Source organism: Selaginella moellendorffii, unplaced genomic scaffold (assembly GCF_000143415.4).
Source record: "Selaginella moellendorffii unplaced genomic scaffold, v1.0 SELMOscaffold_137, whole genome shotgun sequence".
NCBI classification, from domain to species: domain Eukaryota; kingdom Viridiplantae; phylum Streptophyta; class Lycopodiopsida; order Selaginellales; family Selaginellaceae; genus Selaginella; species Selaginella moellendorffii.
Window position 1 is genome coordinate 197,527 of NW_003314398.1, and position 12,463 is coordinate 209,989.

At 49.3% G+C, this 12,463-nt stretch overlaps 2 protein-coding genes across 2 annotated transcripts; one reads left to right on the forward strand and one right to left on the reverse strand.

Annotated features, from left to right (window-relative positions):
- Positions 1-4,068: 4,068 nt before the first annotated feature.
- Positions 4,069-6,892, forward strand: LOC112343168 (pentatricopeptide repeat-containing protein At4g02750-like). The gene is made up of 3 exons (XM_024666231.1): positions 4,069-4,152; positions 4,992-6,639; positions 6,699-6,892. Exons 1-3 carry the CDS (start codon positions 4,069-4,071, stop codon positions 6,890-6,892), a joined length of 1,926 nt encoding a protein of 641 aa, XP_024521999.1.
- On the reverse strand, positions 6,889-11,136 carry LOC9629721. The gene is made up of 10 exons (XM_024666232.1): positions 10,807-11,136; positions 10,519-10,745; positions 10,222-10,460; positions 9,825-10,170; positions 9,343-9,765; positions 8,700-9,159; positions 8,228-8,454; positions 7,924-8,162; positions 7,466-7,868; positions 6,889-7,409 (listed from the first exon to the last, which is right to left on the reverse strand). Exons 1-10 carry the CDS (start codon positions 11,093-11,095, stop codon positions 6,978-6,980), a joined length of 3,285 nt encoding a protein of 1,094 aa, XP_024522000.1. The 5' UTR covers positions 11,096-11,136; the 3' UTR covers positions 6,889-6,977.
- Positions 11,137-12,463: the final 1,327 nt, after the last annotated feature.

Here is a 12,463-nt window from a genome sequence, read left to right on the forward strand (position 1 = left end):
CTCCTCTTCGGCTAAGGAGGAGAGGCATGCCATGCTTCGGCGTTAGAGTAAGGCGCAGCACAGGGCTGTGCTGGTAACTTGGCGATATCTCGAAGCTAAACCTGTGGAGGATCATGGCCAGCGCAACCTTGGCCTCCATGAGAGCCAATCCTTGGCCGAAGCAAACCCGGGAGAAATGCAAACGGGTGCTTGGAGGCGTTGGCCACACCGTCAGCGAAGCGCTGTGGATTGAACTCGTTGGCATCTTCGCCCCACACTTCCTTGTCGTGGAGGATAGAGAGTATCGGCACGAGAACGCCGGTTCCCTCTGGAACCATCAAGTTTCCCAGCTTCGTGTCCTCCATGGCCGTACGGACCAAGAACACGGCCGGTGGATACAGCCGCAGTGTCTCGTTGAGCACCATTCCCACCTGGAAGGAAACGAGAACAGTGAGAACGAGAGGAGAATAGCAAGACTTTGCTCACGATCTTCGGGAAGACTCCCAAACTTCCAGTACCTCAGCTCGAGCACGCTCTTGCCAAGTCGGGTTTGTGGCGAGCAGCATCATCGCCCAAGTTATCAGCTTGGCTGTGGTTTCATGGCCTAAAGCATCGTCGCCCACGTCACCATGTCCCGTCAAACAGCGACTTGGGAAACGCTGCCAGCGTGGCATTCCACGTCACCATGTGGCGCTCCGGCAAACAGGCCCACGAGGGGCATCGCGCGGATCACTGTCGCCGACGACACCACGTCCAGCGCGGGCATCCGACGGTAGAGATCCCCTGCCGCGTCAATCTGCAACACGCTGCGATCATCGTGTGAGGTTTTTCTCTGGAATGGATTCGAACACGTGATACGCCTCTGCTAGATACCCCGCTTGGGCATAGAGAAGGGCATTCCAAGACACGGTGTTTTTCTGGGGTATGCTATCAAAAAACGTTTTTGCTTGATCTACTAAGTGTATGCTCTGATCATCGCAGTGAAAGACACAACGTCCCACTCGGGCATATCATCAAACAGTATCTTCGCTTGATCGAAACCGCCACCCTCGGCATAAGCAGATATCATGCAGTTACGCGAGATCAAATCCCTCTTGGGCATCTCGTCAAACGTCAGCCGAGCGCCACGCAAATCCCCGGACTGGGCGCGCGCGCCCATCACGGCAGTCAAAGCGATTGGGTTCCAGGAGGGCATTCGATCCAGAAGCGCTTTCGCCTTCGTGGGTGTATGCCGCGAGCAGAGCATTCAGATCTCTCTCCGGCATCTCGTGGAAGATCTCCTCGGCCTTCGCGGCATGCCCCGCCCGGGCCAATGCCGCGATCATCGCGTTCCAGGCGATGGAATCCCTCTCGGGCATTCGCAAGAAGAGCTCCTCCGCATCTTCGATTCGCCCCCTCTCGGCAAGCGCGCACGCCATGGCTGTCCACGACACAGGGCATCGACACAAACACGGCCTGCGCGCCATCGAGATCGTGCCGCGCGTAGGCGCGCATCATCAGCACCCACGAGAAGGCATCCTTGCAGGGCATGGCGTCGAAGATCGCTCGCGCCTCGCGCACGCTCCCGCAGCGCCCATACATCTCCAAAGGTGTCAGTGGCGGCGAGCTCCTGGAATGCGGCGTGGAGCTCCCGGGCCCTGGAGAGATCGTTGCAGCTCTGGCTCAAGCCCACGCATTGACCTCGATCGAGCATAGGATAGGAAGCGTGCTCGGATCATGACAAAGAAAACCACATCTTTCGAGGCATTGAAAGAAAGAAATCCCGTGATCCAATCGATTCAAAGAGAATATAATTGTTTAAGGAGAATGGAAGAACACACTCTTGTTATGGCTTCGTGACGGGAGGGGTCTTCGTTGGAGGCCCATACTCGTCGGCAAACCGGCTCTCCACCTTCTGGATGACAATTGAGAGTAGAATCAAAATCACAACTTGAAGAGCGTATTGCCAAACCCGTTGCATTGTGTTCGTGCATGATCTTTTCTCGTGTGCATGATCAAAACATATATACCAAACAGCAGCTTGACTAAAAGTCTCGTGTCCTACAAAGTCGTGCTTCACTTTTGACTGTTCGAACGAGGTCAAACTGGAGTTCATTTAGCAACTTCCATTGTGACAATTTTCACGTTTTAAAGGAGCCGATGCTTACAATGTGATCCTACGGCAAAGAACGATTCAAAGAGAATAACATGTTTTGGAGATAAAAAGAACAAGAACCAACACATAAAGCATTATTGTCATGGGCTCATCTTGGGAGGGGTTTGTAGATTTCGAATTAGATTCCTGGCTCTTGACCTTCTGAATGACAAATGAAAATGCTATAATCACGACAAGAGCGTATCGCTTCCAATGTTTGCTTGCATTATTCTTTCTTGTATGATCAAAACATGTATACAAGAGTAGAACAGCTTGCCTGGAAGTCTCTTGTTCTACAAATGCATGCTTCACTTTGATTTTTCTTCTGAGGTCAAACTGGAGTACATTCAGTGGCTTCCACTTTGTGACAGATTTCCTCGTATTTAAAGGAGCCCATGCTCACATTCAGATTAGAAATGGCTCCAATGGATATTTTCTGTCTTGGAATATCGCAGGGCCCTGCTTGTGTGGGGTTGTGATGGATTCGATTTAGATCTCATTGAATATTTATACGTATGATCATATGGCTTTTCCCCATAAAAATAAATTTCCAAAAGGGTAATTAATAAAGGGTGGTAATTAGTGATTCCTTTAGGGGCTTTCCCTATGGGGGTTTTTGTTGTAGGCGACAATGATCTACATTCCCCCATCTGCACACTATTGCAAGTGCCATTAGTAGTGTTGCCACATAAGTGTCTAGGGTGGAGTGGCAAGTCTGAGAGTTTGAGTTGAGAGCAGGGTAGTATAGCCACAGCTAAGGAGCAACTCAACTAGCCCAACATAGTTTTGCTATAGTTTTGTGAAGTGAGGGTTGAGAGCTTAGGTGCAATGAAAGGAGTACTGGAGTGAGGAGTGAGACAAGCAATAGAGAGTGAAGGCATAAGTAGTGAGCATTAGGAGAGTGCAAGCAAGTTAGTGAGTGTATATTTTTAGTATTGATGAATTTTCTTTTAAGTTAAGCTCCCTTGGAGTATAAAGTGTAGAGCTCACTGCAGTTCTTGTTCAAGATCTTGTGCACGATAATAAACTTTAATTTCTTATAAAACTAAATTGCAAAGGGATGTATTCTTTAAAGCATGACAATAATGGCAATGCAAAAATGCTAAAGAAAAAATCCTCCTACAATACATTCAAGTACTTTTGCTCTCTAATGTAGCTTTAATTAGCTCTTGCAAATGCACAAGAAACAACCAATTAACTTCAAAGTATCCCAAATGAAAAAGATGTTTGTAGAGGTAGTGAAGGACAACATAATAATATATAAGGTCAAGCTATCAACACCACTTTAGAATGGGTGAAAAAGGAAGAGGATGATAAAGATGTTAAGACTTTGGGTGGAGCTTACTTTTCTTCTCAAGAATTTTAAAATTTTCTAATTTATAATTAATTTATTTGCAATTTACAGATATATCACTCCTTGTCAACAAAAAACATATTGCATTTAAGTGTGATAAAGAAAAATATGCCACCTGAAGTATCTCTTTACTACACTCTACTAGCATACTTATAGTAATTTAAATAAAATGTAACTTATATTAATTTAATAAAATTTGCTTGGAAAAATAATTTTATTTACCCATGATGAGCTGCGTGAAACAACGAAACAAATCTTTGTAGATCCTCACCATGGGTGTATGCCGCGAACAGAGCATTCCAGGATGCCAGATCTCTCTCCGGCATCTCGTGGAAGATCTCCTCGGCCTTCGCGGCATGCCCCGCGGGCAAATGCCGCGATCATCGCGTTCCAGGCGATGGAATCCCTCTCGGGCATTTGCAAGAAGAGCTCCTCCGCATCCTCGATTCGCCCCCTCTCGGCAAGCGCGCACAGCATAGCTGTCCACGACACAAGATTCTTGCAGGGCATCGACATAAACACGGTTTGCGCGCTGTCGAGATCCCCGTGCCGAGCGTAGGCGCGCATCATCAGCACCCACGAGAAGGCATCCTTGCAGGGCATGGCGTCGAAGATTGCTCGCGCCTCGCGCCCATACATCTCGAAGATCTTGTTGGGCACGAAGGTGTCAGTGGCGACGGCCGTGGTGAGCTCCAGGAATGCGGCGTGGAGCTCCCGGGCCCTGGAGAGATCGTTGCAGCTCTGGATCAAGCCCACGCACTGAGCTCGATCGAGCATAGGATAGCAAGCGTGCTCTGATCATGACAAAGAAAACCTTCCCTCCCTGCGATTAGTAACAGAAATATATTACATGAAGTCGGGGTAGATAGATGATCCAAGATAATAACTTGTTGGGAAGAAGAAAATAAGAACAATTTTAGAGCCATTCATGTCACGGTCTCATTTCGGGAGGGGGCTTGATTGGAGGCCTCAAACCCGGATCAGGTTCGCAGTCAACCTTTTGGATGACAATAGCGAAGACAATGAAAATCACAACTTGAAGAGCGTATTGCCAAACCCATCGCATTGTGTTCTTGAAATGATTTTTCTTGTGTGCATACTCAAAACATATATACCAAACAGCAGCTTGACTAAAAATCTCGTGTCCTACAAAGTCGTGTTTCACTTTTGACTGTTCGAACGAGGTCAAACTGGAGTTCATTTAGCAGCTTCCAGGGCTCCCTTGTGAGAATTTTCACATTTTAAAGGACCCGATGCTCACAATGCGATCCTACGGCAAAGAACGATCCAAAGATCCAAAGCGAATAAAATTACTGTCATGGGCTCAGGGCCTAAAATTTCGAATTAGACTCCTGGCCCTCGACCTTATGAATGACAAATGAAAATACTATGAAAATCACAACAAGAGCATATCGCCAAACGGATTCCAATGCATGATTCTTTCAAACTCTATATATACAAACAAGCACTCAACGTCACGTGATCTACAAAGTCGTGGTTCACTCTGACTTTAATACTTTGCAGTCAAAAATTTCGAATGAGGTCAAACTGGAGTTCATCCAGCAGATTCCATTGTCACGTTTTGAAAGAGCCCATTCTCACAATCAGATTAGAAATGGCTCTGATGCAGATTGTCTCTCCCGGAACATCGCCATTTGCCGGCATTGCAAGGAGGGCCGGATCCAAATGGCTAAACAGCTCTTCGATGCAATGCCAGTCCAGAACCTGGTGGCAGCAACCGCGCTCCTGGATGCATATGCCCGTGTGGGGCATTTGGACTGCGCTCGGGGAATCGTCAGTCAAATGCCTGTGATGGATTCGGTGTCATCCATTACCATCATCACAGCGTACGCGAGATCAGGCAATTTCAAAGCAGCGGCAATGGGTTTTGAAGAAATGCCACACAAGGATATCGTTTCCTGGAACTGTTTGCTTGCTGCGCATGCCCTGGCAGGGCATTTGAAGGACGCTCTTAAGATTTTTTACGCGATGCCGCTGTGGAATCTAGTTTCCTGGACTTCAATGCTTGTTTGTCATGCACGAAACAATAATTTGGTCGAAGCTTGGAGTCTTTTCTGCTTGATGCCTGAGAGGGACTTCATTTGCTGGAGCTCCATGCTTTCTGCTTATGCCATCAATGGGCATATTCCTGAAGCCGAGAGCATCTGTTCCCAGATGCCCCTCACGAACTTGGTCTCGCAGACGGCTCTTCTTAGCATGTACGCGCAGTACGGAAATCTGGAGAAAGCAAAGAAAACGTTTGATACTATACCCGAGCACAACATTGTTTCGTGGACTTCGATGCTCTTGGCATATTCCCAACACGGGCATATTGACTTGGCCATTGGAATCTTTCACGCGATGCCAGAATCCAACCTTTTCTCTTGTAACTCGTTACTGTCGGCAGTTTCGTCCAGCGGCGACGTGGCAATGGCGAAACAAGTATTCGATGACATGCCTGAGTGGGACTTGGTATCTTACAATGCCCTTCTTGCGGCATATGCTCAGAACGGGCATATGATATTTGCTATTGGGATATTCTCTACCATGCCACAGAGGGATCTCGCTTCTTTTACTTGTGTGCTAGCAGCATACGCGGATGCTGGGAATCTACAAGAAGCTGAGCGGATCTTTACTAGAATGCCGATATGGGATGTTGTGGCGTGTGGTGCTATGTTGTCCGCATATGCCAGTTCGTGGCATCTGGAAGATACTAAACGCCTGTTTGAATCGATGTTGCAAAGGAATCTGGTTTCATGGACTACCATGATCACAGCGTATGCCCAGTATGGACATATTGAAGAATCTAAAAACATGTTTGATAGTATGCCGGAGAGGAATTTGGTGGCATGGAATGCCATGCTTGTAGCATATGCCCAGCTAGGGGACGCTGACATGTCACGCCACCTTTTCCAGCAGATGCCTCAACGGGATGTCATCTCTTGGAACTCCCTTCTCTTTGCGCATGCCAACACAGGGAACGTTCCATGCACTGAAAAGATGCTTGCTCGCCTTCCAGAAGAGAACCTCACGTCTTGGAATGCCTGGATATCGGCGCTGTGTCACAATGGCTACTCGACGAAGGCCTTGGATGCGTTTAGCAGGCTCCGGCTGTGCCATCTCCCCGACGGGACGAGCTTCGTTACAATGCTCATAGCGTGCAAGCACGAAGGCAAGCTACGTGCCGGGAGATCTTTCTTCGTTTCCATGGCAATGGACTATGGCTTGCAGTTCCAGAGGCAGCACTACTGCTGCATGGTCGATCTCCTGGCGAGGGGTGGCTACTTGGAGGACGCGGAGGACCTGATCGCCAACATGCCCTTTGTGCCCGAGCCCAGGGAGTGGCTATGCCTCCTCGGATCTTGCCGCTCGCACAGAGATGTAGATCGGGAAGCAAATGCCGCGGAGCATGCTTTTGCACTTGATCCAAACTGTGGAGCAAGTTACACACTGGTTGCCAACATTTTACAAGTCCCAAGCATAAAGTTACCAGTTGCGTCGTCAACTTTCTTACACTCCTCTTCGGCTAAGGAGGAGAGGCATGCCATGCTTCGGCGTTAGAGTAAGGCGCAGCACAGGGCTGTGCTGGTAACTTGGCGATATCTCGAAGCTAAACCTGTGAAGGATCATGGTCAGCGCAACCTTGGCCTCCATGAGAGCGAATCCTTGGCCGAGGCAAACCCGGGGGCCGTGAGAGAAGGGGAGAAAGGCAAACGGGTGCTTGGAGGCGTTGGCCACACCGTCAGCGAAGCGCTGTGGATTGAACTCGTTGGCATCTTCGCCCCACACTTCCTTGTCGTGGAGGATAGAGAGTATCGGCACGAGAACGCCGGTTCCCTCTGGAACCATCAAGTTTCCCAGCTTCGTGTCCTCCATGGCCGTGCGGACCAAGAACACGGCCGGTGGATACAGCCGCAGTGTCTCGTTGAGCACCATTCCCACCTGGAAGAAAATGAGAACAATGAGAAACGAGAGGAGGAAATCTAGATCTTGCTCACGATCTTTAGCTTGCTGGCTGCTTCTGAATCCGGGACGCCAGACTTACAAACCTCCAGCACCTCAGCTCGAGCACGCTCTTGCCAAGTCGGGTTTGTGGCGAGCAGCATCATCGCCCAGGTTATCAGCTTGGCTGTGGTTTCATGGCCAGCGACGTAAAAGGTCTTGCATTCCTCTATCAGGCTCTCGCTCGTGAATGCCAGCTCTGGCTTGATCCCGCTGCCGCTGAAGCTGCGGCTCGAGTCCACTTCGTCGAGCATCAAACCGAGAAGATCGCTGCCATAGTTGCTGCTAGCACCCGAGTCTTTGAGCTGCTGTCGCGCATGGACGATCTCGAGCAGCAGATTGTCCACCTTTTTCTGTCCGTTTCTTATGGCTCGGTTAAGCTCGCTGAAAGGATTCATGCTGCATACAAAACCTCCCAGCGATCAAATGGGAACAAAACCATGAACGGGAATACCTCTCAATCCATGGCTTGGAGAATCTCTGTAGGATAATCGCGGTCAGCTCTTGAACGAGCTCCAGAACGCGACGGCCATGCGCATGGCCGCTTCCAAATGCTGTCCGAGATATCACGTCCGCAGTCAGCTCAGTGATGGGCTCGCTTACCTCCACTTCTACGCCACTGCTATCTCGCGTTAGAGCAAGCCATTTGTCCAGCATCTCGGATACGCAATCCACCATAGTCCCGACCATTCCCTGCGAAGAAAGAAGAAGAGGCGAAGGTCGAGAGAAGCTCGAGAAGAGAGACGTTTGGCCACCACCTTTATCTTCTCCTGGTAGAAGGCGGGCGACATGATATGGCGGCGAAAGGCCCACTCGTCTCCATTCACAACGACGAGGCCTCTGCCAATGACTTGCATGAGGAACTTCTGCTGGATGGAGGAGCGCCAAAACACCCCGGATTTGTTGTAGAGCACGTCCTTGACCATGTCCAGGTCCGTGAGAACGATGCGAGGCTCGTAGCCCCACCACATCATCATCGGAGACCCTGGTGATGATCGAAAGACAAACAATCAAAGATTAACAGAGAAACACTTCCAAGACAAACAAAGAGCCAGCGAATTTTCGAAAGAAAGAAGAAACGCAAGGAAACACCTCATCCCTGGCGATGATCGACAAAAAAAAAAAACAATCAAAAAGTGCCAGAGACACAAAGGAGGAAATCCTCCAAGAGCAACAAAACAAACAAGTAGCGACTTTTCTCGAGAAAGAAAGAAGAGCAAAGGAACATACCATAGATTTTTTCCCAGTGTAGCGAGTGAGGCTGGGCGTAGCCAACGATGTCGTGAGAGATGCCCTCCATGCAGCGCTCCTCGGCGGCGGCCCGCATTTCCATCATCTCGCGGATGTTCCCGCGGAGGATGGACCGCGGAGGCCCTCCAATCCCCTGGCGGCGCAGCTTGGCCTCTAGAATCCATGGCCTCGCTACATAGTCTCTCACAAACCCAACCCAAGCGCCCCACGCAAGCAGCGGGAGGAGCAGCAGCGCCGCGAGGAGCAGCAGCGCCATGGCATCAAATGGAGGAAACCCCCATGAAGAAGCAGCAAAAAAGATTGGATCGATGCTCGCGCGCTCTGGATCTAGGTAGTCAACCCGCAAAACGCCATAAAGGAGGCGAGAAATGGGGGCCCAAAACACATGACCCACGTACGTATCGCGGCAGCCGTAGCGCATGGAGATTTTGCTGGCGAGTCACGAGCTTTGGACTCCCCAATCTGTCAAAGCTGGGAGAGAGGAGAGATTAGATGACCAAAGCTCTGGAGAACGAGGGCGATGATTCTCATTGTTGATACTGTGCTACAAATATTTGAAGCGAGACTTGCTAGGACTTTGCTGAAACTCTCGAAGCTTAGGAAGAGTTATGATGAGGGATCATATTTTCTCCATGACGAGAGGAAGACCGTGGCAAGGTCTGAGCGTAACTTTGACCACCGGGCAGTGGCGATACGATGGCGACAACCGAAACCGGAAGCGCTGGAGAATGGTGGCCAAGGCGATCTTGGCTTCCACGAGTGAAAAGGACTGGCCGACGCACACGCGGGGCCCGAGCGAGAAGGCCAGGAGCGCGTTCGGATGCTTGGACGCCTTGGCAACGCCATCCTTGAAACGCTCCGGATTGAACTCTTGGGCGTCCTCTCCCCAGAGCTCCTTGTCGTGGTGGATGGCGAGGATTGGAAAGGAGATCCCCGCTCCCTTTGGGACGAGGATAACTCCCAGTATGGTGTCCTCGAAGCACGATCGCATCATTGACACCACCGGTGGATACAGGCGGAGAGTTTCGTGGAGGATCATGTTGATCTAGCCATGAGAAAGAAAGCTTGAGCTCGTCAAACTCGAAAGTAACGTAAAACCTTTACCAGCTTGAGCTTGCTGATTGAATCGGCATCTGGAGTGGCACCTTCGCAGACTTCCTGGGCCTCGGCGCGAGCGCGCTCCTGCCATTCCGGGTGCAAAGCAAGCAGCATTATGGACCAGGTGAGCAGAATTGCCGTCGTCTCGTGGCCAGCAAAGTAGAAAGTCTTGCACTCCTCCATCACGGCCCGATCGTCGAAAGAAGAGTTTCCACACTCGGCAAGCATCAACCCCAGCAAGTCATGACTCTGGCCACTCTGAGCTCGCCGCTCCTTGATCAGGCCAAGCAGCAGCGAGTCGAGGTCGCTGTAGAGCTTTCTCAATCGAAAGTTTGCTGGAAACGGAAGGAATCTGCGGTCAGAAAATCGTGTTATAGTACGTAAACGAAAGAGATTTGATCACCTTTTGCCTGGTACATAGTTGTATCGATCGACCTTGGAAAGCTCCTCTTGGATTGCTCTCAAGGTTTCGAAGACCTTCTGGCCTTTGAGATAGCTGCTTCCGAATGCCGTGTGGGAGATAATGTCTGCGGTTAGCTTTGAGAATTCACTGCTCATTTCAATCTCGGGCTGCTCGCGGAGCGCTTCTTCCCACCTGTCTAGCATCTCGAGCGCGCACAGTCCGATACGGGGCACCATTTTCTGGTTTGTATGAAGTGATCAAAGTTGATATGACGAAGGAAAGAAAGAGAAATGCAACCTTGAGCTTCTCTAGGTAGAAAGCTGGAGCCACAACACGTCGATGGTGGCTCCACTCGTCACCATTCACGGCAATGAGCCCTCTGCCGATTATGGATGCGATTGCAGAAACCATCATGTCCGATTTCTCAAACTGAGTAACTTTCTTGGCAAGAACTTCTCTGATGAGCTCGGGCTCCGTGACCATGATCCTCGGCTCTGTCGCCCACCAGTAGAAATACATCTTTCCTGGGAAGAAATCCTCCAGAGTCTAACTCAACTTACGATAGAAACGAGAAGAGAGACTAACCGTATTCCTTGGACCACTGGTGGTAATCCAGCAACACATGCTCCACAATGTCGTGATTCAAGCCTGCCATGTCCCGCTCCTTGGGAGTGTCTCTCATCTTCATCACCTGGAGCATATTCCCGGCCAAGAAAGTCCTTGGCGGCCCCTGGATACCCTGGCTTCGAATCCTTGTGTCGAGCGATCTTGGCTCCAGCCAATACCTGGTGACAATTGATCGCCATAGCTTCGCAACCAGTGCTAGCAACACGAGCAGCGCGCCCGTCCACACTGCCTTGCCAATGCCCTCCATTTCTCACAACAAACAAGTGACCCAATATCAAAATTATCGAAGTTCCCGACAAGCAGGTCACCACGTTCGAGAACGTGAGCACGACTAAACTTTGCGGCAGAAACTTTAACGGTTGCTGCGGAGTAGCTTTCACTGATTGGGACGATTTGAAGACCGCATTTTAAATGCTTTTTGCCATACAGGATTCCTTCAATGAGTGAGTGATGAGCTCAGTATGAATACCTTGCTGCCAGGAGAAACTATTTGCAATGAGATTTTGGTGACTCCAGGATCTAAAATTTGCAGAAGATGATCAAGTTCATTATTTTTGGCAAGGTTTACCAAAGAGTGCATCCTTCTATGTGTGACATCATGAACCAGCTAATCTTGACACAACAATCACTTTGGCATCACGGTTTGAGCAGGCCAAATTGCCAAGTCATTTTGAACATATTCAAGCATTATCAATCTTTGGAGGAATGGCTACACAGTTAGTAGGCTTGCTAAATCATACAAATTTAGGAGTCTATCCAGGCAGAGTATCTGGAATTTTGAATCTAGCAAGTGTGATAGCTCCAACTTTGATCTCAACAGTGGCTCCAATGGCTCTTATGGAATTTCAGGTTCCAGTTCCATCACTAGAGGTGTAGATGAACAAAGTTAAAGAAGATTTAGTCGAGGCTCTTACAAAGAAGATGGGGGACTTACAAGTTAATTGGATCAAGGGTGTTCAGAATCCTCCCCAGCCAGGGCGTGATCGCTCAAATGTTTGGTGCATGAAATCACTCAAATATCTAGTGGCTCCAAGTTATCATGTTCAAATGCAAAGTCTATCACCATATTGGCCACAAGTTCCATACCAAGAGAATACAACACAACAGTATGCATCCACAAGTGTTCCAGTGTATGCTGTAGGAGTTGGAGTGCAAGAGTAGAAAGGGATGGGATGTCGAAGAGGCTGTGGCAGAGGTCCTCAATGCTATAGATGCTAGGAGTTTAGTTATATTCAAGCAGATTGTCCAAATGTAAAGAAGCCAAAGTTTACCAGCCAATGCGAGTGTGCGAGACTCAAGGCCTCCATCCTCAAGATCAGTGTCCTTACAAGTTGAAGCAGGATTGTGGCAAGCAAGTAGTCGATTCGCGATCTGTGTTTGTTCAAGAAGCAGACCTAGACCAGACTCATTATAAGCTAGACACAAGTTGTGGTTGTGGAAAAAAAGATGTGCTTACCTAGATGGTGCAAACTCGCAGCCAGTGGCATGATCAAAATGAGGAGGTTTTTGGAGATCCTGAAGAAGAGAGTGATCTTGAGCGCATTGCAAGAAGGTAGAGGTGTGAGGCCAAGGGAAAAAGAGCCACAGACATTTTAGGTCCAGCCCTATTTACTTC